The 26,428-nt window shown below is 42.2% G+C and overlaps 1 protein-coding gene and 1 pseudogene across 1 annotated transcript; one reads left to right on the top strand and one right to left on the bottom strand.

Moving 5' to 3' along the window:
• Positions 1–3,855: 3,855 nt before the first annotated feature.
• LOC132234985 (zinc finger protein 709-like) lies at positions 3,856–25,232 on the top strand. The gene is made up of 4 exons (XM_059696664.1): positions 3,856–3,999; positions 20,501–20,627; positions 21,027–21,087; positions 23,006–25,232. The coding sequence occupies exons 1-4, from the start codon at positions 3,997–3,999 to the stop codon at positions 24,567–24,569; spliced, it is 1,755 nt and encodes a 584-aa protein (XP_059552647.1). The 5' UTR covers positions 3,856–3,996; the 3' UTR covers positions 24,570–25,232.
• Positions 18,030–18,557, bottom strand: LOC132234178 (proteasome subunit alpha type-3-like; annotated as a pseudogene).
• Positions 25,233–26,428: the final 1,196 nt, after the last annotated feature.

Raw genomic sequence — 26,428 nt, 5'->3', positions numbered from 1 at the left:
GAGTGAGATAATAATTTGTTCTGTGGGGAATATGGAAATTGGACCCCTCACCCACTGCTGGCAGGAATATAAAATGGTGCAGTAGCCACTTAGGAAACAGGCTGCAGGTCCTCAACAATAAAAGCTAGGATTACCATAGGACCCAGCATTTCACCCTGAGGTATATGCCCAAAGAAATCAAAACATATGCCCAAATGAAAACTTGTACGTATAGGCTTTTAAAAAATATATGTTTTTTTTTTTTTATTGATTTCAGAGAGGAAGAGCGAGGAAGGGAGAGATAGAAATATCAATGAGAGAGAATCATTGATTGGCTGCCTCCTGCATACCCGCTACTGGGGATCGAGCCCACAACATGTGCCCTTGACTGGAATCAAACCAGGGACCCTTTAGTCCATAGGCTGATACTCTAGCCCAGCCGTGGGCAAACTACGGCCCGCGGGCCGGATCCGGCCCGTTTGAAATGAATAAAACTAAAAAAAAAAAAAAAAAAGACTGTACCCTTTTATGTAATGATGTTTACTTTGAATTTATATTAGTTCACACAAACACTCCATCCATGCTTTTGTTCCGGCCCTCCGGTCCAGTTTAAGAACCCATTGTGGCCCTCGAGTCAAAAAGTTTGCCCACCCCTGCTCTAGCCACTGAGCCAAATCAGCTAGGGCTTTTTAATATATATATCTTTATTGATTTTAGAGAGAGAGGAAGAGGAGGGGGGAGAGAGAGATGGATTTGTTGTTCCACTTATTTATGCATTAATTGTTTGACTCTTGTATGTGCCCTGACAGGGGATTGAACCCACAACCTTGCCATATTGGGATGACACTCTAACCAACTGAGCTACTGGGTCAGGGCCATATAGGCTTTTTTGTAACATTATTCAGAATAGCCAAAAGCTGGAATCACACCAAATGACTATTAATAGACGAATAAACACATTGTGCTTTATCCAAATGATTGAATATTATTTGGCTGTGAAAAGAAATGAAGTATCCCTTACATGCTATTTTATGGATGTCTTGAAAAAATTAAGCTGTTACTGAAGTTAGTTATTAAGACAACCTCTTATATGATTCTATTCATATGTAAATCCAGAATAGGGAATTCCATAGAAAGAGAAAGATAAGAGGACTGTGGCTTTCTGGTGGAACATGAAAAGATGGAGAATTGATAGTTATAATCGTTATAGGGTATAGGGGTTCTTTTTTGTTGTTGTTTTTATTGATTTTTTACAGAGAGGAAGGGAGAGGGATAGAGAGTTAGAAACATCGATGAGAGAGAAACATCGTTCAGCTGCCTCCACCTCCTACTGGGGATGTGCCGGCAACCAAGGTACATGCCCTTTGACCAGAATCGAACCTGGGACCCTTCACTCCATAGGCCAACGCTCTATCCACTGAGCCAAATTGGATATGTTGTCTGTGAGTATATTGAAAACCACTGAATTGTACACATTAAAGGGAAGCATTATATAGCATGATTATTGCACTTCAATAAAGCTATTTAAATATATAAATAATTAGAAGTTTGAACCAACGAGTTAAGTATATTGAGTTTTCATATACATCCAATTTTCCAAAATCTTTTATTGTTTTTTTTTTTATGTTTGGTGAAAATAGAAATTCAATTGCCTATGGATATCAGCCATTTACATTACAAAATCTCTAGGCACACACTCAAAAACTATAAAAAGAGCCCAGCTGGAGTGCCTCAGTTGGTTGAGCACTGTCCTGCGTACTGAAAGTTTTCGGGTTGGATTCTGGTCAGGGCACATAATTGGGTTTGGGGTTTGATCCCCCGTAGGTGCACATACTGAAGGCAACCAATTGAAGTTTCTCTCTCACATCCATGTTTCTCTCTTCTCTCTCTCTCTCTCTCTCCCTTCCTTCCTCCCTCTCTCTCTCTCTCTCTCCCTCCCTCCCTCCCTCCCTCCATTCCTCTCTCTAAGCATGTCCTCAGGTGAGGATTAAAACACAACTATAGCCCTAACGTGTTTGGCTCAGTGGATAGAGCGTTGGCCTGTGGATTGAAAGGTCCCTGGTTCGATTCAGATCAAGGGCATGTACCTTGGTTAGGGCATATCCCCGTAGGAGGTGTGCAGGAGGCAGCTGATCCATGTTTCTTTCTCATCGATGTTTCTAACTCTCTATCCCTCTCCCTTCCTCTCTGTAAAAAATCAATAAAATATATTTAAAGAATTAAAAAAAACACAACTATTGGAACAGGGGGTCCCCCCGGGGTGAGGACGACGGAGCCCAACGCGCTGGGGCGTCTGCATGCAAGACTCCGGACACCAGGTTCAGAGACACAGATCTAAGTTTATTGGGGAAGTACAGCCCTATAAAAGGGGTAAGCTGCCAATAGAATAGGGACATGCTTGCTATGTTATCCAATGGGCATGAGGGTCGGGGCTAAGAGCAGGTAGCTCTTGGAGATTTGTCAGGCGGGCATTGCCACTTCCTGGTGTGCCAAGGAAGTCTGTTCTCTGGAGTGTGCTCACAGCGTTGCTTCGGCCGCAGCACTGAGATAAATCTCCTGAGCTCTTCCCACAAACTATAAGAATATTTTCCCTCCTACTGTAAAATGTACACCTGTGAGTTTTATTGAGCACAGTTCAAGCTTATGATTGAACATAGAAGAGTCCCTGCACCCATGTAACCCATGTGGCTCTGCTGGGTTCAAATTTGCCACCAGATCCAAATGTTTGGGAAGCCATGGGACTCCTTCGCGAAAGTACCACATGTATAGAGATAGAGATGGGATGCGTGGAAGTCTGAATGCTGCCAATAAACATGAAAATGGAGCCAAACTCTCCACTGCATATGGTGAGGTTATTTTTAAGTGTGTTTGTAAACTTTTTAAAGTATGTTTGCCAACCTCTGACCCGGAGAGGACCTCTGATCCCCTGGTCCCAGTCTGGCTTGGCCTGGGCGGCCCTTTTGCTGAGGACAAGGACGGGCAACAATTTGAAATTCTGCACATCTGTGTCTCCATTCAGAATAAACAGCGGGAAGACACCAATATCCTAGAAGCAGAAAGTTTTGTTTAAAGCAAATGTCCCTGGGGTTGGTCATAGCACAATCCAGGCCTTGGAGGGAGGGGTACGTTTGACCCGCTCTCCCTGCGCCTCCCGCCACCGCCCCCACCCGCGTGCACCTCCCACCTGCCAGCAGAACGGCGCACAAACAGATCGAGTGCTCTGACCAATACTTCCACGAGCACAATGAACACAGGGATGCCATGTCACCCGGAGAACTTTTCCAAACAGGTTTTCCAAACCGCTGATGTCTGAAGACACTTGGCGTCCAGCAGAGTCTAGGCTGGGTTCATAACGCGATTCAGGAGCCAGAAGCACGTATTTTTCTCTCTAGACGACCTCTCCCCAAAGTATATCGGGGGACCATCAATTACAGTCCCCCCTCCCCCAATTTAATATATATGTACAGATGCTAGTATTCAGTGGATATTTGAAAAAGTGTTCAAATCGTTCATCCATTCATGGGCATGAGCTGTGTCGTCACAGCAACAGATCAGTTAAATGCAATTGGGAGCAGGTTACTGTAAGGTGTTCAACATAAAATTTCTTCTAGTTGCTTTTTCTCCTAATATTAGTGCCTGTTTGACTTTACCTTTTACTTTTGTTAAATAAGTTTGCATGCTGCGTTAAAAAAAAAAAGAAAAAAAAAGGCAAACGTCCCTGGAGGATGGTCCCGCCCACCAGCGGAAGCTAGTTCTGCTCAACCACCTGAGCTGTTCCCTCGGTTGTCACTCAGGAGGGAGGGAGGCGGGTCCTCGCGAACTGCCCTATCAGGGGCGGCGCGGGGCAGGTGGGCGGGGCCGCTCCCAGCAAACCCGGGGGCCTGCGTGGCTGACCCGGGTCGAGTCTCACCTGCGGTGAACCGGGCAGGTATCTCTGCTGCGGCGTCGGTCCCGCTGTGAGTTGCACCCGCCGCGGGAGCGGAAAGGACCGCGCGAGGGGACCCCAGAAGCTGGGAAATGGTGAGTGTGCGTGGCCGGGAGTCCGGGACGGGGACCGGAGCCCCTGGAACCATCCGGGGCAAGACCCGTCTCCCCCGGGGTCAAGCCTGAAGTCTGCGGACGCGAGACCGCGCTGGGCGCAGCTCCGCCCTGGCTTCCCGGATTCACGAGTGGGAGGAGCCGTGGCCCTCCTGTAACCTCTGGGGTTCCGTTTTTTCCTGAGTTTTCGGACTGTTTGGAAAGCAGGTCTCAAATCCAAGCTTCTGTTCCCCCGAGTGGCTCTTCCTAGCTGCGGTATACATCTCTAAATTTCCAAATCCCTCCTTACTACTAAATTCCCAAAGCCAAGTGTCCGTCTTGCAGTCACAGTTTGACTTTTCAAAAAACAGTGTGTGTGTGTGTGTGTGTGTGTGTGTGTGTGTGTGTGTGTGTGTGTGTGTAACGATTTATATTGGTTGTGGCTACTTTACCTGAGGGAAAGCCGACAATAACCACCTGGAAGACATCGATGAAATCCTCCTTGGTCTTTCCCCAGCCCCTTTCCTGGGCCCAGACGTCCGATGGAGGGAAGTCATGGTTGTTTCCTGGTTGTTCTTTGGCATCACTGCTCCTCCCCTGGGTTTGTCACTTGAAAACATTTATTAATTTAAGTATTATTTGTTTTCAACAAGAGTAAAAATGCATTTACTCACTAGAGCTTGGAAGACAGTATAAAATAGTTCCAAACAGGCAGGAAGGTTGTGAACTCAGAAAACATAAAATATTGCAGTATTACATTCTATGCATAGTAAGTTTCTGATGTGTGTGTTATTCTCGGAGTTTTAATATATAATTCCAGGGCTTAGTCTTGCAAAGTGGAATTGTTCAAGTTAGATTCGTGAGAAAAGCCAGGAAGCCCTGGAAAGCTGGGGGTGCAAGGCGGGGTGGGGATGGGGAGCACCCCAGGGAGGGTTGGGGTAGGGTGGCGGTGATTATGCCCTTTCTGAGGTTGTAGTTATGGCTTTTTAGGCTTAGGCACTTTTAGATTTTGTTGTTGTTTTGCATTCAGATGATAGTTTGTGTACACTGAGAAGGTGTGAAGATCAGGTGTTTTATCCCATGGACAAATGGTTCATGAAATTGGGGGCCATTGGGGGCCTTTTGGGTCAGAACCTTAAACTAAATCAGGCTTTGAGTTTCTTCACTGTGAGAATGGATGCCTGAGGGTGGGAGCAGTTCTATGTTTACAAGAGGGGAGGGTGTGTGGAGCTCTGAGAGTTCAGTCCTGGGGCTGCTCAGGTGTTCCCCCCCACCACCACCCCTCCTCCACCCCCCTTTCCACAGACTGACCAACGCTAGGGCTTTTGTCTCAACTGGGTTTGTCTAAGCTCCAAATCTGGTGTTGACGTAAAAAAGCCCAAATTTGTAGGAAAATTTAAAAGGAGTTTATTAGAATTTATTCGGTCTAAATACAGGATAGGTCTTGAAGCAAGATCTCAAAATGAGACAGGCTAGTAAACCAGGGCAAACAGAATAGGGAAACTGAGACAGATAGTTAAGCAGTTTGTAGTCATCTAGTAAATCCTATCTTCCCTAAACCAAGGACACTTGAGAGTAAATGGTTTACAGTTCTCCCCATCCGGAGGATAAATAGCTTAAATCACCCCCTACTCAGGGAGATAGCAGACGTCCAGGGACAGATGAAGTTAAGGGAACACATCTCATTTTGGCGCACCAACATAAAGATGATGAATAGTCTATTGATCCTCCACTAAGACTTCCCCCAAACTCCCAGCCTTTAAACACCAAGGACCTAGCATGCAGCGCTCCCTCCCAGGAGCACACATGTCCAGGCCTGTCCCTTCCCCCTTCTCCCAAACTCTAAGGGTGTCAGACAGCTGGTCCCCGGCTAATCATCTGACCCAAGGCCCCCTTTTCTCTGACTTAGTGAGCCAAAGCAGCCCGGCCTAGGCTCATTTCCCCACCTAGTCCCTCTCCTGTTACTTCTTTCCTAGGCCCTTCCTTGTTTCACTGTCCCCAGTTTGATTTTTTCATTTTTAAATATATTTTTTATTGTTGATAGTATTACATATATCTTCCATTCCCCCCCCTCCCCCAGTTTTAATAAACATTCTCTATAAACCACCCGGACTCATAATGTGAAATCTTTTCTGCACAAAGTCAAGAACCCACACACAGTGCCAGCCAGCCCTGTGCAGACCTGCTCAAAGCCAGGTCCCTGTTCTGATAACAAAATGACTGAGAAATGCTCCTGAGAACATTTTCAGTTTGCAGTTCCTTTGGAGTTAAAGAGGAAACATAGAAGATTAGATGAAGGTGAAAGATGGCAAGGCCAGGGCTGGGTTAAAGGACACTGATCAAAATGATGTGCTCCTTTGAGGTTTGTTAAGGTCCTGGGGTCTGAAGAAGACAGATGACTTTCTCGAATTTCAAAGGTGTGTTTAGAACAATGGACTGGGCTTGCTTAAGGTAACTAAGCATTGTGGTAGGGATATGAGGCCAGAGGCTGGATGACCCTCCTGACCTTCGCATTTAGGAATCTGTGATTAGATCGCCCTGTGAGGTGAGTTTCCCTCGCTGAGCTTTGTCAGATTTATTACGGAGCCCTTTTTCCTTTCCTTTTCCTTTCCGTTCACACTGACGTTCAGTTTTCTTAACGTGGCCTTTTCTTTTGAGTTCTAGGGAAGCAGCCTGCTATATTTGGATTCCAACATTAGGTTTCTTTTCTTTGGATATTTTTTCTCCATTGAATATTACAGTTCTTTTCTAGCTTACCTTAGTGCTTGGGCTTTTAATAGGTAAGTTAATTGAGAGACACAGTGTAAGGCAAGAAAATTCTGTAATTAATGGAATTTTGGTTCTCTTTAGGCAAGAGAACCAAACGATGGGAGATGGGTGTCTCAGGTGCTTTTTCCATTTTTTGGTCATCATTTGTATGTTTCTATCTCTAGAGAAGTTTGACAATTAAAAGGTCATATGGTTACGGATAGGGACAGGCCCGGAGTGGCTCTGCGTCTGAGGCTGGCGGGTAGTGTGTGGGTTCTTGACTTTGTGCAGGAAAGATTTCACAATATGAGTCCAGGTGATTTTGAGAAGATGTTTATTAAAGCTGGGGACAGTGAGACAAAGGAAGGGCTTAGGGCAGTGGTCGGCAAACTCATTAGTCAACAGAGCCAAATATCAACAGTACTTCTTCAAAATAGACTCACCTAGGCTGAAAACCGACTTCTGCACATGGGCCACAAAGTTTCATTCGCACTGTATGTGTGTCCGCACGTGGTATTTTGTGGAAGAGCCACACTCAAGTGGCCAAAGAGCCGAATATGGGTCTTGAGCTGCAGTTTGCCAACCATGGGCTTAGGGTAGCAGAAGCAACAGGAGAAAGGCTGTCTAGAAACATTACAGGAGAGAAGTGAGCCAGGGTGGGGCTGCCTTAGCCTACTGGGAAGTCAGAGAAAAGAAGGTCTTGAGACGGGATCAGGGGGTAAGCTCCCCTGGTTGCAAGTCTTGTGGAGAACCTTGGAGTTTAAGGGGAAGTAAAAAGTTCATGCCAGAGAAGGGGCATGGGCATGCTTTCGAGTGAGCCCACACTGGGTCTTTGTCTTTTTAAAATGTTTTCTTTGCTGCAGGTGAGAATCTTAGGGGAGTGTTTCAACAGAATATTCATCATCTTTCCATGTACATTTTTAGTATGCTGATGCATCAAAATGACTGTATAGGGAAGTTTGGGATTATTCTTTGGCCTGTTTTACTTTTATTTTGGGTCTGCCTAACTTTAATGGGGTTGTTGTTATTTGTTCTCCTGACTTCATTTGTCCTTGGGTTTAGCTGATACAGATGGCATTGATTGGGTCTTTGTCCTCTATCTCCCTGGCCAGGGTTATTTAAGCTATGTGTTCTCCGGTTAGGACAGGGGGGTAGAAACCATAAGCTTTCAGGTGTCCTTTGTGTGGGAAGATAAGGTCTTGGGATTCACAAGCTGGTTGTTTGGCCTTGTTTAATTTTCTTGTCTCAGTTTTCCTATTCTACTTGCCCAAGAATTTTCCTAGCTTCTTACTATGCTGCCACAATACGAATCCTAAAGCAAATGATTTCCTATTTTAATAGATGTGCAGAAAAGCAATTACATTTCTAATATATTCATTGATATTAGGAAAATACCTCAAAACATGGAAATCTTTGGAATTTCTAGTTCATTTCAGGGTAGGGGTTTAATTAGAAACCCCACATGCATTATAATATGGCACTCATATAAATATCTTCAGAGTAAAATATATTAGAATGCATCTTGTCTGTTTTATCAGAAAAAGATTTGGAGGATTTTGATGGTCTGCAGTATTATAGTCTTTAATTTAAAGAAATGATTTTATTGATTTAAGAAAGAAAGGAAGAGAGAGAGAGAAACATCGATGTGAGAGAGACACATTGATTCATTGCCACCTGCATGTGCCCCACCTAGGGCCAGGGATTGAGCCTGCAACCAAGGTATGTGCCCCTGACTGGAATTGAACCTGGGACCCTAAAGTCTGCAGGCCAATTCTATCCACTGAGCCAAACTGGCTAGGGATATTTTTAAAAAATATATATATTTTATTGATTTTTTACAGAGAGGAAGGGAGAGGGCTAGAGAATTAGAAACATAGATGTGAGAGAAACATTGATCAGCTGCCTCCTACACACCTCCTACTGGGGATGTGCCCGCAACCAAGGTACATGCCCTTGACCGGAATTGAACCTGGGACCTTTAAGTCCGCAGGCCGATGCTCTATCCACTGAGCTGAACCAGTTAGGGCTAGGGATATTTTTATGTATTGTTAAATCCAGTGTGGTTATATTGTGTTGAGGAATTTTGCATCTATGTTCCTCAGGCATATTGGTTTGTAATATTTATGTGGATTTTTTTGTAGTGTCTTTGGTTTTGATGTCAGGGCATTGCTGTCTTTGTAGAATGAATTCAGCTGAATTTTTTGTTTTCAATTTTTTGAAATAGTTTAAGAAGTATAGGTATTCCTTTAGTGTTTGGTAGAATTCATTGGAGGAGTTTTTTTTTTTTAATTGTTATTACAGATTCAATATTGTTTCCAGTAAGCAGTTCATTCAGATTGTCTGTGTCATTCTGATTCTTTTTTGGAGAATTGTATGTTTCTAAGAATTTATCTTTTTCTTTTAGGTTGTCCCATTTGTTGGTACACACTTTGTGTTCATAGTACATACACACTTTGTGTTTCTGTTAATGTTGGTTGTAACTTCTCTTCCATTTCAAATTGGAATTTTGGGGACCCTGTCTCTTTTTCTCTCTGTCTCTCTTGATCTCTCTGTCTTTAGATAAATCCCACTAAGGGTTTAACATTTTTGTTTATCTTTTCAAAGAACCAGCTCTTAGTTTCATTTTTTTTTTTTTTGGTCTTGATTTCTGCTCTGATCTTTACTGTTTTCTTCTTCCCACTACACTGGGCTTTAGTTGTTATTTTTGTAATTCCCTGTTGTTTAGATTGTTTATTTGAGATTTTCCTTGTTTATGTGGGCCTGTGTAACTATCAACTTGCCTCTTAGAACTACATTAGCTTTGTCTCATAGATTTTGGAACATTGTAGTTTTATTTCCATTTGTTTTAAGATATATTTTGATATATTTTTAGTAGCATGTTGTTTTGCCTTCACATATTTGTGCTTTTTCTAGTTTTTTTTTTTTCTTGTAATTGATTTCTAATTTTATAATGTATGGTCAGAAAAGATGTTTGATATGATTTTAGTTTTCTTAAATTTATTGAGACTATTTCTGTGAACTAACGTGATCTAATTTGTAGAATGTTTCATGTGCATTAGAGTTGAATGTGTGTTCTGCTGTCTGTAGAATATTCTGCAGTATCTATTAAGTATGTCACCTGTATAAAATGTCATTTTGAGCCAACTTTTTTGTTTTTGTGTCTGAAGGATCTATCCATTGATTTAGGTGGGGTATTGAAGTCCCCTCCTGTTATTATTATAGTACCTATAGCTTCCATTATATCTATTAATTTTTGCTTTATATTTAGGTGCTACCATGTTGGGTGCATAGATTTGTACAGTGTTATATCATCCTGTTTGATTGATCTTTTTATCTTTATGTAATGTCTTTTGTCTCTTGTTATGGTTTTAATTTTAAAGTCTTTTTTTGTCTTGCTACCTTAGCTCTCTTTTCATTTTCATTTGTATGACATACCTTTTTCCATCCTGCATTTTAGTCTATGTCTTTATATCTGAAGTTAGTCTTTGTAGGCAGCTTATGAATGTGTCTTGTTTTTTACTATCCCTTTAGTCACCCTAAATCAGTGGTCGGCAAACTGCGGTTAGCGAGCCACATGCGGCTCTTTGGCCTCTTGAGTGTGGCTCTTCCACAAAATACCAACTTCTGTGCATGGGCCACGAAGTTTCAGTCGCACTATACGTGCGCACCCGCAAGTGGTATTTTGTGGAAGAGCCACACTCAAGGGGCCAAAGAGCCACGTGTGGCTCGCGAGCCGCTGTTTGCCGACCACTGCCCTAAATCTTTATTGGAGCATTTTGTTCAGTTTCCATTTAAAGTAATTATTGATAGGCACATGTACTTATTGCCATTGTATTAATTGTTATTTTGTTGTTTTTTGTATTTCATTTTTGGCCTTTTTACCTTGGGTATTGATAAGTTTCTTTAATGTTATATTTGGATACATTTCTCTTTAAATGTTTTTGTATCATATTTTTTTGGTTGTGGTTACTATGAGCTTCATTTATAACAACTTATGTTTAAAGTTGTCCATTTTAAGTTAGTTTTTGTCTGTTTCTTATTTACTTTATATAATCCTGATTTTACTACTGTTGTCTTTAACTATCATAGTAGTTTTACAGTTAGTTGATCTACTTTTATTAAATGTTTATTTACTTTTTCTAGTGAGATTTTTTTTTCTGACTGGGAAATTTTTTTCTCTCTCTTTTAATTCTGAATGATAACCTTATGGGGTGGAGTATGCTTGATTGTAGGTTTTTTTCCTTTTACCTTTTTGTTAAAACATATATATTTTTTTTGGTTTCAGAGAGGGAGAGAGAGATAAGAAACATCAGTGATGAGAGAGAATCATTGACGCCCCCTACTGGGGATTGAGCCTGCAACCTGGGCATGTGCCCTTGACCAAAATCGAACCAGGGACCCTTCAGTCCACAGGCTGATGCTCTATCCACTGAGTCAAACCGGTTAGGGCTCTTTTTACCTTTTTAAATATATCATGCTATTATTTTCTGAACTGCAAAGTTTCTCCTGAAAAATTGGCTGATAGCCATGTGGGTGTTCACCTGTGTATATCTAGCTGCTTTTCTCTTGCTATCAAAAAGTACTGGTTTTTAAAACTAAAAAATTTAAAAACTACCACGGGGGGAAAAACACACCAAATATTTCACAAAACACTCCTTTCTTTCTGAAGTGTTTTAGGATGTAATCATTAACCAGTCTGTTACTTTAATCTTAAATGGCCAATGGAGACAAACAGTTCTGAGACTGTGCTTCCACCACCGATTAAGACTAGGTGGAAGGTTATTGGGGATAATAGTTATTTAGCCTTGTGAAACCTCAAGGCAGCCTTTGTGATTGCCAGTTCCAGCTGCCTTCTTTCTTTTTTTAAAAAAATATATTTTATTGATTTTTTACAGAGAGAAAGGGAGAAGGATAGAGGGTTAGAAACATCGATGAGAGAGAAACATCTATCAGCTGCCTCCTGCACACCCCCTACTGGGGATGTGCCTGCAACCAAGGTACATGCCCTTGACCGGAATCGAACCTGGGACCCTCCAGTCCGCAGGCCGACACTCTATCCACTGAGCCAAACCGGTTAGGGCCCAGCTCCTTTCTTGTGTACTGCTTTTCTGACACCCACAGCAACTGTCTGTCTCATGTCATGAACAGCAAAATGTCCCAGAAGAGGATAGTCAGAGAATCTCTCAACATACATGGCCTTGCCAGGAACCATATCCACGATGGCAGCATCAACAGATTTCAAAAACATTGGGCCATCTTCCAGCTTTTTCTAGAACGATGATTCGTCTTTTGCAGGTGAGCAAATTTGCAAGCAATGTGAGCTGTGTGACAGTCCTGCACAGGTGCATACCCAGCACTGAGTTGGCCTGGAGCTGGAAACCAGCTACTCCATTCGTGGGCAGTTTTTCTGTCACCAGCCACATTGCTGCAGTGAACATCTGTGACAGAAACATTCTTGACATTGAAGTCCACATTGTCCCCCGGAAGAGCTTTGCTCAGTTTTATGGTGCATTTCAACAGACCACTTATAGCAGGGGTCCTCAAACTTTTTAAACAGGGGGCCAGTTCACTGTCCCTCAGACCGTTGGAGGGCCGGACTATAGTTTAAAAAAAAACTATGAACAAATTCCTATGCACACTGCACATATCTTATTTTGAAGTAAAAAAACAAAACTTCAAAAAAAAAAGGCTCTCCTAACTTCAAAAAAAAAGGCCCTACTAACTGCAAAATAAAAAAAAAAATAGACCTCCTAACTTCAAAAAAAAAAATCCTAACTTGTTCTTACCTCGGCCCTCAGGCAGCAGCAGGCTCTGCACAGGCAAGCTCGTGACTCGTTCGATCACACCGGAGACAGAGGAGGAGTTGAGAAACAGAGAGAAGGTGGGCAGTCGGAGAGTGCAGCGCACATTCCACACATGCGCACTGTGGGCCCGGGTCAAGTCGGCTGCTAAGCAATAGGCAGCGGAGGCAAAAACACCCGGCAGACCGGATAAATGTTTTCGGTGGGCCACATGTGTCCCGCAGGCCGTAGTTTGAGGACCCCTGAGTTATAGTGTTCACTGGAGCAAAGGTGACCACTGTGCCAGGTTTGAGAACGCCAGTCTCCACTTGGCCCTCAGAGACAGTACTGATACCGACAATTTTGTAGATATTCTGGAGCGGTAGATGCAGGGGCTTGTCAGTTGGACAAGTTGGTGGTAGGATGCAATCCAGGGCTTCAAGTAGTGTGGTTCCACTGGCATTGCCATCTTTATGGGTGACTCCCCATAGCCTGAACCAAGGCCTGTTAGCACTTGGCTCCAGCATGATGTTACCATTCCAATCAGAAATTGGCACAAATGCTACTTTGTTGGGGTTGTTTTCCACTGTATTGATGTAGATCAGTGGTTCTCAACCTTGGCTGCACATTGGAATCACCTGGGAATCGTTTTTAAATCCTGATTTCCGAGCCTCATCCCCTGGAAATTCTGTTTCTTTGTTATGGGGTGGGGCCACAACATTAGTAACAAAGAAACAGAATTTCTGGAGGATGAGGCCCAGAAATCAGGATTTTAAAACGATTCCCAGGTGATTCTAATGTGCAGCCAAGGTTGAGAACCACTGATGTAGATGCTGACTTCCTTAATGATTTCCTTGTATCTCTTCTGACTATAGGGCTGCTCGGTTTAATTCATTTTGTTAACACCAACACTTAGTTGCTTCACACCTAGCGTGTAAGTCAGAAGGGCATGCTCACCTGTCTGCCAATTTTTGAAGTTACGTCCTTCAAGTTCACCAACCCAGCAGCAACAATCAGGACAGCACAGTCAGCCTGAGATGTGCCTGTAATCATGCTTTTGATGAAGTCTCTGTATCCTGGGGCATCCATGATGGTCACATAATACTTGCTGGTCTCGAATTTCCACAGGGAGATACTAGTGGTGATACCACATTCACGTTCAGCTTTCAGCTTATCCAAGACTCGGGCATACTTGACAGAATCTTTACCCGTTTCAGCAGCCTCCTTCTCAGATTTTTTTGTCCATCCCACCAAATTTGTACATCAGATGGTCAGTAGTGGTAGACTTACCCAAATCAACGTGTCTAATGCTGATGATGCTGACATGAGTTTTTTTCTTTCCAATTTGTTTTTTACTTAAAAAAAAAAAAAAAATATATATATATATATATATATATATATATATATATATATATATATATATATGTGTGTGTGTGTGTGTGTGTGTGTGTGTATGTATATATATATACACATATATATATGTATGTATATATAATATATAAATTGATTTCAGGAAGGGAGAGGGAGAAAGAGATAAAAATATCAATGATGGGAATCATTGATTGGCTGCCTCCTGCACGCCCCCTACTGGCATGTGCCCTTGACTGGAATCAAACCCGTGATCCTTCAGTCCGCAGGTGGACACTGAGTCAAACCAGTTAGGGCTCTTTCTAATTTTGGCTTAGATTTAGCAGTGGTTCTCACAATACTGTTCTGGCAGCAAAGCCTTGTCGAAAAGAAAGGAGATTCTGTTTTTGTTTGTTTGTTTGTTTTTTTATTGGGTTTTTTTTTGTTTTTTTTTGGTTTTTTAGTGAGGGGGAAAGGGAAGGGGACACAGAGAGTGAAGCATCGATGTGAGAAGCATTCATCGGTTGCCTCCCATGCACACCCTGACCTGGGATTGAACCTGCAACCTGGGTATGTGCCCTGACTGATAATTGAACCACCAACCTTTCAGTGCACAGGACGACACTCAACAAATTGAGCCACACGGACCAGGGAGAGATTGTTTTTATTCAGACTTTTAGCATTTTAATTGTGTTGTGTCTTGTTATGAGTCTTTTTGGGTTTCTCTTGTTTAAAAATCTCTTTGCCTCCTGACATAAATGTCAGTTTTCTTTACCAGATTAGGGATGTTTTCAGCCAATATTTCTTCATATAGATTCAGTCTCTTTCTCCCTTCTCCTTCTGAAACCCCTGTAATGCAAATGTTAGTATGCTTGATGTTGTTTTAAAGGTCTCTTAAACTATCCTTGTTCCTTAACATTCTTTTTACTTTTTTACTCTTCCGATTGTGTGATTTCTACTGTTTTGTCTTCCAGATTGCTGGTTTGTTTTTCTGCATCATCTAATCTGCTGTTAATTCCCCTAGTGTATTCTTTTTATTTTAGTTACTGTATTTTTCAATATTTTCTCGTGTGTGTGTGTGTGTGTGTGTGTTTTATCTCTTTGTGAGCATTTCCACTGAGTTCATCTAGCTACCATAATTTTGTTGAGTAGTTTTATAGCCATTGCTTTTGGATTCTTTATCTAGTAGATTGCCTGTTTCTACTTCATTTAGTTCATTTTCTGGGATTTTTGTCCTTTTCTTTAATTTGGAAAGTATTCCATTGTCTCATTTCACTTATCTTTCTGTTGTTTCAGTGTATAATGTAGATCAATTATGTCTCCCTTTTTAAGAGTGGTTTTGTGTTGAAAATGTTATATGGCACAATCCCCATTGGTCACCAGAATCAGTTATTCCACAGGTGTCTTCTGTGTGGGTTCTGTGTGCCCTTCTGTCTAGTTTGGTGTGGATTGGTGTGGGTACTACCGTGGGTGGGATTTTTTCTCATGCTGACTAGCCCCTAAAACTTGTCATGACTGGTTTGGATAATTGTGTACAGGTTGGCCCCATGGAGCAGGAGTCACTTTGATGGGTGCTGGCTGAGTCCCCCCACTCAGTGTGCCATTTGTGAGGTAACTTGGGTGTGGCACTCCTGTAAGACAAAGCCGGTTTCCAAATATGCCAGCTCTGAAGCCTCTTTAGAGTGGCTCTGCTGTGGCCGAGGCCAGCTGCAGATTGTGCAGGGCCTAGAGCTACTTGGGTAGGGGCGGTATTTCAGCAAAGGTAGGCCGCTGCATGTGCCGGGTCTGGGTCACTTGGAAGGAACTGTGATGAGAACCAGGGCCATCTGTTGTCTGTACCATTGTTGGGACCACTTGGGACGAAGTGCAGTGCAAGCTGATGATGACTGCCTCTGTGGCAAGGTCGGATCTACCTTTGGGAGTAGTACTATTAGAATGGCATACTTGTTAAAAGGCCTTGGGCAGATGTCTATGTTGGATCCTGGCTTCCCTTAGAGCAGCGGTTCTCAACCTGTGGGTCCCGACCCCTTTGGAGGTCGAACGACCCTTTCACAGGTGTTGCCTAAGACCATCCTGCATATCAGATATTTACAGGACGATTCATAACAGTAGCAACATTACAGTTATGAAGTAGCAACAAAAATAGTTTTATGGTTGGGTCACAACATGAGGAACTGTATTTAAAGGGCCAGAAGGTTGAGAACCACTGCCTTAGAGGTAGGCTGTGACAGAGACTGGGGTTGCCCTGACAGTAGGAGGGGAGTCTTAATGGCAAAAAGAAAGATTGTATGGTATGAATAAGGTGTGCCTATTTGATGGTCACATCTTAAAGCAGTGGTTCTCAACCTTCCTAATGCTGCGACTCTTTAATACAGTTCCTCATGTTGTGGTGACCCCCAATTTCATTGTTACAAATTGAACATAATTAAAGCATAGTGATTAATCACAAAACAATATTTAATTATATATGTATTTTCCGATGGTCTTAGGTGACCCTTGTGAAAGGGTCGTTTGACCCGCAAAGGGGTCGCGACCCACAGGTTGAGAACCGCTGTCTTAAAGAGACGTTATTTCAGAGAGAAAAAGAAGAGATTGGGGAAAGCAGCCAATCGACAATCGACGGAGGGCCCAGTTCACTCTCCTAATACCAGGGAGCTCACCAGGACCCTTAAGTACCTCTGCTGCTGCTGGCTCTGCATCTACTGCAACAAAAATCCTGACCCCCTGGTTAGTGGGGACAACAGTTATAGCCTGTCGGTGGCACAGCAAAGGGATTAACTCAGACTGGACTCAGGTCCTTAAGTCCTATATAGCAATCATTTCATAGGCGAGGCCTCTAATCCTGATAGCACTGCTTTGAGCCCCTCTGAAGGGAAAGTTTAATGGGTACCATGCTTTAGAGACTGCACATTCATTCCTCTGATGTTTTTATAGTGACCTAAAATATAAAACAGGTAAGGGCTTGAGCAAAAGAACAAAAGGAAAAAAGCATTGAAATGGTACAGAATTTGACGTAATTGGAAATTCAAAATACACAGAAAGAATTAAATAAAAAAAATTAAAGGTCACTCTTTGGACTTTGAGTCTCTAAAAATAATTCCAGATTGTTACCCATTATCTGTAATCCAGTGGTATGCGACCTTTCGTGCAATTCTCATGTAATTTGGTTTCAAGTTACAGTTATACCTGGGATCTCAATAAATTAAAGCAAGGTACTTCCTGATCTTAGGGGAATTGCTGAAATAATATAAAGGAGAAAGGAGTATACTTCATGTAAAAAATGAAAAGTCTGCCTTTGACTCAAGGTCATAGCACCCATTCTCCAAAAATACCCATGGTCATGAGGAAAGCTCTGACCCAATTAATTAAATTAAAACTTCACCACTTCCAAATTGGCTTTACAAAATTTGACTCTGTGGTCCTTACCACTTTGTAATGTTAGTTAATGTGACCCAGTGTAAATTAAAAAGGGCCTTCAAGAATTGAAAACTGTAGTAAATAACCTTTTAGAAAGAAGTCATTACCTCCAGTTATACTTTGAACAGCTGAATTTTGCCTTTTTAAACCTGGAGAGAATGAATGACTTCTCACACTGGATTACTAAAACCTTGAGGTTGTGTTCATACCAGATAAACCTGTATTTCTAGTTCCCGACATTATCAAATTTACTGACGCCTACTCATTAACTGGTACGGATTCTGTTATCATAGATTTGGCTAACAGTGTGTTCTATTCAGTGCCCATTCCAACAGCCATTTAGCACAGTTGGGCTTCACCTTGAAGGGCCATGATACACCTTCACCTGGTTATTCTCAGGAAACCTCAACACCATTATCACAGCACACAGTCTGCAGGTTAGATATAAGCTGCATTTATCTTGCTCCAGGAGAACAGGCATGACATTTCATGTGTGTCATTCTCCTTGGTGGACGTTCTTTTGACATTTAGGACACACGTACAGTGAAAAAAGGAGCTTACGAAAGGGAGATGGCCCACTGCCCAAAACATATGAGGCCCTGGTGCCTTGGTTACTTTTTTTTTTTTTTTACAAGACAAAAAAATTAAAAAACGTTGTTCCTTGGGTATGTAATAGCCCAAGGGGCTAAATAGTTACTTTGGGGCGGCTTTACAAATTTAAAATAGATGCTGAAGTAAATGTTACATATTATCATTATCTGATTCATTTTCTCCCTTAAAGATTCTTTAGCCTATTTCTCTGCATCATCCTTTATATCTTTTGGGATAATTTTTGTCATCCTTTAGTTATTTCACCAACGCAACTCAGCTCTAGTTCAGCTTTATCATTAACTTTATTAGGTACTATGGAAATTGTTTTTGTAACTTCTTTAACAATATCACGGCAGGCATTCTGTTTATCTGAAATTTTTCTATTTCTGTCTTCCAGCTTGTCTGGCTTTGCCAGTAGCATAGCCCCAATGACCATATGAAATACCCGGTGGGTCAGTCACACACCATCATTCACACTGTAAGACTTTAACATGAAACCGCAGCCAGAAGTTCTCACAGCACTGTGAAGTGTGTATGCCCATATGCATGTCCATACGTGGCCACTCTGTCTGCAAGATGTTTTAGTGGAATGCTGTAGCCAAAGTTACATCTAAAGTTGCAAGCTTCTTCTCTTGCAGTGTCTGCTAATGAACGGGCATCTGAGGACAAACCTGCCATTCCATCATTTAAAAGTCGTTTTATGGAACCTTCTTCATAAAGTTTGCATTGACTGTTATCTGTTATTAATTTTATGAAAATTAACTGGTACTGCACTGACTTGTTTCTATATTTCTTTTTTTTAAAGGTATTCCCATGATGTGCTTTCAAATTTTTTGTTTAAAGCAGGCTTACCTAGGGTTTATGGATCTTGCCTTCTGTTTTATTTGTTCTGTCTTGTTTTTGCGTTATTCTTCACTGAGACAGAGGTTTTTGTTTGTTTGTTTTTAAAGTACTGGTTGTGTTTAGAACAAAATATTTGGGCCATATTTCAAAATACTGGGTTCATTTTCTCTTTCCAAATTCTGGAATCACCAGATTGCCCTGGTACCAAAATTATCTTATGGATCTAAGAATAGAAGATGATTTCCAGTTTTTGTGCTTTTTTCCCCTGAGATTGAGAGAATGACATCCTCTAAGTTACTTAAATTCCAGATCAGAAACCTGAAGTCTCTGACTCCAATCACTGATGATTAATCACTGAGGATTAACTGCTGACCGCTTTAATACTTCATGATTTATTTCCCCCATGTTTTTACACCTCTCTGATGCTACAGGAGAGCCTTCGTACTTTGTCCTTTAGGGTAGCAGGAAGTTGACTACACGCTAGCTCCACCCATGTGTATGAACTCTCACCTTAGTTCCCTTTCTAAACTCAGTAAAACACGTCCACGCACGTTCATGCTCTCTCAAGCTATTTCATGCCTGCTTGAGAGAGGTGCCTTACTTTCCCTAAAGACCCCAATTATGAAAGTCATAGCCCTTTCATACCCTGTTGGCAATGTGTGGTTTCATCAGCTGAGGGATTTCTATGCCCAGGGGTTGAGTTATGCTCCTTTATTCAACGGGGGAAGTAAGAATTGACAGAAGGATAGGCATTGCCTAGATATCTTGTGTTACAATTGCCTACAGCATTCAAAACAGTAACAAGCAATCTATACCATGTAGCCTAGGTGTGTGGTAGGCTATGCATACCAGCGAAGTTCGTGTATAATGTTTCTACAATGCCAAATTCACTTAACAACGCATATCTGGGTGTGTCCTTGTTGTTACTACCATTTTAGCTCATCAAATCATACACAGAGAGAAACTAAGAGCTAAAACTGTGGTAAATATCACACAAGGAAAAGGCCCTGCTTCTCCATAGAATATTTTCATTACATCTGATTATTTGTAATGTCCTGGGGGACTTTAGTAAGGTATGGCCTGCTGTACCTTGATAAAACTTGGATTCCCAAGGATCACATGTATTCTATGTTTGGTGATAGGAAAGCTTCTAGTTCTTTAATACATTTTATTCATTGAATGCGGATTTGACATTCGGACTTAGGAGTGCTGTCGATTGGGAATAATAAGAAAGGAGCTGAGCCCTGACCAGTTTGGCTCAGTGGATAGATCGTCGGCCTGCGGACTGAAGGGTCCCAGGTTCGATTCCGGTCAAGGGCGTGTACCTTGGTTGCAGGCACATCCCCAGTAGGGGGTGTGCAGGAGGCAGCTGATCGATGTTTCTGACTCTCTATCCCTCTCCCTTCCTCTCTGTAAAAAATCAATAAAATATTTTTAAAAAAAGGAGCTGAATCGATTTTTCTTACAAGACATTGAGGTTATTAAAATAATAATGTTTCACTTGTATAGACTTTTGTCATTTCTCAACATGCTCTGTACCTTGTTATTAGAGAAATAATGATGTGACGTAGTCATAGTAAAAATGTGTAAGCAATTTCCATGTGTTCATGATGGTGTTAAATTTATGAGGAAGTGTGGAAAGTACGTTTCTTTGATCAAGTCATAAAATAAATTATTGGAGCTGATAGAATCATATGTAACCTTTTTATAAATGGATTGTAGATTTTCAGGCTGTCAGCTTCACAAACTTTACTCTGTACATATATGGATTGTTTTAGGACTCGGTATCCTTTGAGGATGTGGCTGTGAACTTCAGTCTGGAGGAGTGGGCTTTACTGGAGTCTTCACAGAAGAAACTCTACAGAGATGTGATGAGGGAAACCTTCCGGAACCTGGCCTCCATAGGTAAGGATGATGAATTCCCTTCACTTGCTCAAATTAGAGCACAAGTTTCTTTGTTTTTTCAGAGGAAGGGAGAGGGAGAAAGAGAAACATCAGTGATGAGAGGGAGAATCATTGATTGGCTGTCTCCTGCAGGCCCTACACTGGGGATCGAGCCCGCAGCACGGCATGTGCCCTGACCAGGAATCAAACCGTGACCTCCTGGTTCATAGGTTGATGCTCAACCACTGAGCCACTCCAGCCAGGAACAAGTGTTTTTTACCCATCAGCATTTTCTAAGATGTGTCATTTGGGAAGGAATGACATTGACAAATAGTTACAGCTCATCATAGAAATAGAATGTACTAATTTTTAAATAACTTCTAGTACTTTGGAATTATTTTTCTGGGTCTGCTTCTTTAGGTAGCAAATGGGAAGATCTTGACATGGAAGATCAGTACAAAAACCAGAAGAGAAAACAAAGGTGAGTCACACAAGAGAAAGCAGTGTCTCATGTGAAAAAACCATTGAAATTTTAAAAAGAAGCAACCAAAGCAACAGCTTCTTTAAATATATTACATCTTAAGGGATGTTCACCAAATTGCTTTCTTATCCTATCTAATAAAAGAGAAACATGGTAATTAGCGTACGACAGCTACCCTTCCCATTGGCTAATCAGGGCAATATGCAAATTAACTGCCAGCCAAGATGGCGGCCGGCAGCCAGGCAGCTTCAGGCAAACATGAGGCTTGCTTGATTCAGTGACGGAGGACTCCAACGTTCCCCGCCTGCCGCTGCCGGCCTCTGAGCTGCAACTCTAAGCAACTATGTTACAAATATAGAAGCTAAACAAAACCCCAGAAACCTGCTGCAGTCCACCGGGCTTCAGCCAGCAGGATCGCAACATTGTTTCAAATACAGAAGGTAAACAAGGCCAGAAACCTGCTTTCAGCAGCGGAGGCCTAAGAGCTGGAGCCAAGCCTCAAAGCTAAAGCTGGCCCAGAATAAAAAAAAAGAAAAAAAGGAGCAGTTGGGAGCTTCAGTCACCCGCCAGCCTGAAAACAGCCCTCAGCCCCTCACCCAGACTGGCCAGGCGCCCCAGTGGGGACACCCACCCTGAAGGGTGTGTGACCAGCTGCAAACAGCCATCATCCCCTCACCCAGGCTGGCCAGGCACCCCAGTGGGGACCCCCACCCTGATCCAGGATACCCTTCAGGGCAAACCAGCCGGCCCCACCCGTGCACCAGGCCTCTATCCTATATAGTAAAAGGGTAATATGCCTCCCAGCACCAGGATCAGCGGAGCCGAGAGGCCTCCCGGCACCGGGATCAGTGGGACAGGGGGCAGCGCCCAAACCCCCTGATCGCCCTGCGGCTCAGTGTGTGACACAACCTCCCTATCCGCCCTGCTCTGTTCGTGACAGGGGAAGATGCCCCAACCCCCTGATCAGCCCTGCTCTATGCCTGATAGGGGGCAGCACCCCAACCCCCTGATCGGCCCTGCTTTGTGCGTGACGGGGGGAGCTCCCCAACCCCCTGATGGGCCCTGCTCTGTGCATGACACAGTACAGAGCCCCAACCCCCCTGATGGGCCCTGCTCTGTGCATGACGGGGCAGCGCCCCAACCCCCTGCTTGGCCCTGCTCTGTGCATGACAGGGGGGAACTCCCCAACCCCCTGATGGGCCCTGCTCTGTGCGTGACAGGGTACGGAGCCCCAACCCCCCTGATGGGCCCTCCTCTGTGAGTGACAGGGGGCAGTGCCCCAACCCCCTGATTTCCCTGCTCTGCGTGACGGGGTGGCGCCGCAACCTCCCCATCGACCCTGCCTTGAGTGTGACGGGGCGGTGCCCCAACCCCCCAATCGGCCCTACCCTGAGCGTCACTGATGGTGGCATTGCAACCTCCCAATCCGCCCTGCTCTGTGCATGACAGGGGGTGGCGCCCCAACTCCCCAATCGGCCCTGTTCTGAGCCCGACCAGGGGCTGCACCTAGGGATTGGGCCTGCCCTCTGCCACCTGGGAGCAGGCCTAAGCCAGCAGGTCGTTATCTCCCGAGGGGTCCCAGACTGCGAGAGGGCACAGGCTGAGCTGAGGGACCCCCCTTTCCCCCCGAGTACACAAATTTTTGTGCACTGGGCCTCTAGTATATTATATAAATGATCAGTGTTTGCAAAACAGATTAGGAAACAGCATTATTAAACTCTGTATATGAATATCACTGTTTTATTAATAGCAAGGCTAAACTTGTCTTGCAGAACCTTCAGTATATTAAATTTTATATAAACATAAAACATAAAACCTACACTTTCAGTGTAAATCATAATATACTTTAAATATTTTACTGATCAATACAAAGTCTCTAATAAAAAATCATTCATGATGTGTTTCTTGTTTTTTACAGAAGTCGTATGTTGGAGAGAACCTGTGAAGGGAAAATGGTTAGTCAGTGTGGAGAAAACATCAGCCTTATTCCTGATTTCAGTCTGAAGAAGAAATCGCTTCCTGGAGGAACACGGTGTGAATGCAGAATGTTTGACAAAGCCTTCACAGATCATTCATCCCATAGTAGTCACACCAGCTGTCACAATGGACAAAACTTCTCTGAGTATCAGAGATTTGGAGTGAAGCCATATAAATGTAATGTATGTGGAAAAGCCTTTAGTTATCTTCAGTGCTTTGAAAATCATGAAAGAATTCACTATGGAGAGAAACCCTATAAGTGTAAGGAATGTGGGAAAACCTTTATGTGGCTCAAAATTCTTCAGAAACACATGACCAAACATATTGCAGATGCTCCTTATAATGGTAAGGTGTGTACGAAAACCTTTAGTCCTTCAACTTCTCTTCAGACAGGTGAGAGAACCCACTCTGTAGAGAAGGCCTATCAATGTGAAAAATGTAGTAAAACATTCAGGCATCCCAGCCAACTTCATGTACATGAAAGAACTCACAGTGCAGAGAAACCATATGAGTGTAGGATATGTGGAAAGGCCTTCAAATATTTCAAATCCTTAGAACCACACAGAATGACTCACACAGCAGAAAAACCCTATAAATGTAAGGAATGTGGAAGAGCATTCAGACATTACAGTTCCTTAGAAATACACAAACGGTTTCACACTGGAGAGAAGTCCTATGAATGTAAACACTGTGGTAAAGCTTTTAGTTATCACAGCTCCCTTAAAGGACACATGAAAATGCACACAGGAAATACTCCGTATCAATGTAAGGAATGTGGGAAAGTATTCACTCTTATCAGGTCCTATCGAAATCATGAAAGGTACCACAGTGGAGAGAAGACCTATCAATGTGAAAAATGTAGCAAAGCATTCATGTATCCTAGTTGTCTTCGAAGACATGAGAGAACTCACACTGAAGAGAAACCATATGAATGTAGGATATGTGGAAAGTCCTTCAAGTATTTCAGATCCTTAGAACCACACAAAATGACTCACACAGGAGAAAAACCCTATGAATGTAAGGAATGTGGAAGAACATTCAGATACTACAGCTCCTTAGAAATACATAAGAAGTTTCACACTGGAGAGAAGTCCTATGAATGTAAACACTGTGGGAAAGCCTATAGCTATCCCAGCTCCCTTAAAGGACACATGAAAATGCACACTGGAAATACACCTTACCAATGTAAAGATTGTGGGAAAGCATTCACTTGCCTTAGTTTGTTACAAAGACATGAAAGAACTCACACTGGCGAGAAACCCTATGAATGTAAACAATGTGGTAAAACCTATAAAGATCACAGTAACTTACAAACACACGAAAGAAATCATACTGGAGAGAAACCCTTTAAATGTAAAGAATGTAGAAAAGCCTTCAATTGTAACAAAAACCTTCAATTACACGTGAAAAGGCACAATGGAAACAAACCGTATAAATGTGAAGAATGTGGGAAAGCCTTCGTTGATGGCTCATCCTTACGAAGGCATAAGAGGATTCACGAATAAAACCTAGTGAATAGTGTGGAAAAGACCAGTTATTCGTTTTCTTTCTGGAGGCATTAGAGGACTCACTGGATAAAACCTCATGAATGTAAAGAGTGTGAGAAAGGTTTCATTGGTCTGTATTTTTTAAAAATGTATTTCTATTGATTTCAGAGAGGAAGGGAGAGAGAGACAGAAACATCATTGATGGGAGAGAATCATTGATTGGCTGCCTTCTGCATGCCCCACACTGGGGGGTCCAGCCTGCAATCCGGGCATATGCCCTGACCGGGAATCAAACTGTGACCTTCTGGTTCATAGGTTGATGCTCAAGCACTGAGCTATGCTGGCTGGGCTGGGCCCACATCTTTATATTTGAAAACTCTCACTGAAAGGAATAGAAATGTAAATAACCTGATAAGGCTGATGGAAATTAATGTTTGTATAATGTTCTGGAAAATGTTCAAGGTTAAAGAGTTGTTTTGAAAATTATAAATATTTTTATTTACCAAGTTTCTTTAAATGTGTTATTAGGATGTGATTTTCTAATACTGTTGATCCTTAAACAACTCGGGGATTAAGGGCACCAACTCTCCACATACTCCAAAACCCTTGTAGAACTTAAGCCAGTCTTCCATGGGTTTCCCAACCACAAATTGAAATGGCAATTCATCCTTTAAAAACAAGTGTTTGGCCGAAACCGGTTTGGCTCAGTGGATAGAGCGTCGGCCTGCGGACTGAAAGGTCCCAGGTTCGATTCCGGTCAAGGGCATGTACCTGGGTTGCGGGCACATCCCCAGTAGGAGATGTGCAGGAGGCAGCTGATCGATGTTTCTCTCTCATCGATGTTTCTAACTCTCTATCTCTCTCCCTTCCTTTTTGTAAAAAATCAATAAAATATATATTTTTTTTAAAAAACAAGTGTTTGAACTGCTGCTAAAAAGTGGATCCTTGCAGTTCAAGCCTGTGTTGTTCAAGGGTCAACTGTAATTTCTTTTAGAAATGAATATTACAATGGAATAATTCTGGGACATAACTTTCTACAGTATTACATATTAGTAACTGGTGATTTTTTATTAAGTCAGTTAGTAATATTATCTATTGACTTTTTGAAGCCTGTTAGATCCAAAGTGTGTAAATTCTAATGTATTTCTAATATGGAAATAGTTTATTTTTTAAATGATGTTTTATTTGTTTTTTGTTCAGATGGCATTAAAAAATTACAATTCAATATATTTTTTTATTTTGGTATTTGGAGTTTTTACTGGCCTTGTGAAATTTAATATCTATATGTATATATCTCATATATCCCTTTATGTATATGTGTGTATATATATGTATATATCTCATATATCCCTTTATGTATATGTGTGTATATATATATGTATATCTCATATATCCCTTTATTACTGACAGTGCTTTTTTTTGATGGGGGGGGTGGGGTCAGGGGGAGGTGATGGGTATAAAAGCTTTTTCCTCATGTTTCTTAGCAATAAACAGTGGGAGTAAATATTTATGTGTGTCAATTTTATGAAGAATATATTTCCATGTGAATTGTTACTTTGTTATTTGATCTTGTGCTTTTTTTCCTGACTGGCATGTTAGATATATTTTGGTTTAAGAGGAGAGACCTGTGATATGACCCAAAATCTATGTTTGGGATATCCCTTTGTAGGTAATGTTAGGAATTAGATTTTCCAGGATTTATAGTCTCTGAGATTCCATATTAGACTGTACCAGTAGCCTCACTTGCATGAGTATGGAAGGCATAAGCAAAATAGGCATTAGATTGTGGAGCCATCATATCCTATATAATAAAACCCTAATATTCAAATTGACCGAACGACAGAATGACTGGTCGCTATGACGTGCACTGACCACCA

The sequence above is a fragment of the Myotis daubentonii genome, chromosome 5, assembly GCF_963259705.1.
Source record: "Myotis daubentonii chromosome 5, mMyoDau2.1, whole genome shotgun sequence".
Classification (NCBI taxonomy): Eukaryota; Metazoa; Chordata; class Mammalia; order Chiroptera; family Vespertilionidae; genus Myotis; species Myotis daubentonii.
Note: the sequence above shows the minus strand (reverse complement) of the source record. Positions and strands in the feature narration are given on the sequence as shown.

What these genes read in the sequence shown, in the direction of transcription:
- LOC132234985 (XM_059696664.1), top strand. An exon ending in CCGGAACCTGGCCTCCATAG is followed by an intron (nt 20,628 to 21,026) that starts GTAAGGATGATG and finishes CTGCTTCTTTAG; the next exon opens with GTAGCAAATGGGAAGATCTT. An exon ending in AACCAGAAGAGAAAACAAAG is followed by an intron (nt 21,088 to 23,005) that starts GTGAGTCACACA and finishes TGTTTTTTACAG; the next exon opens with AAGTCGTATGTTGGAGAGAA.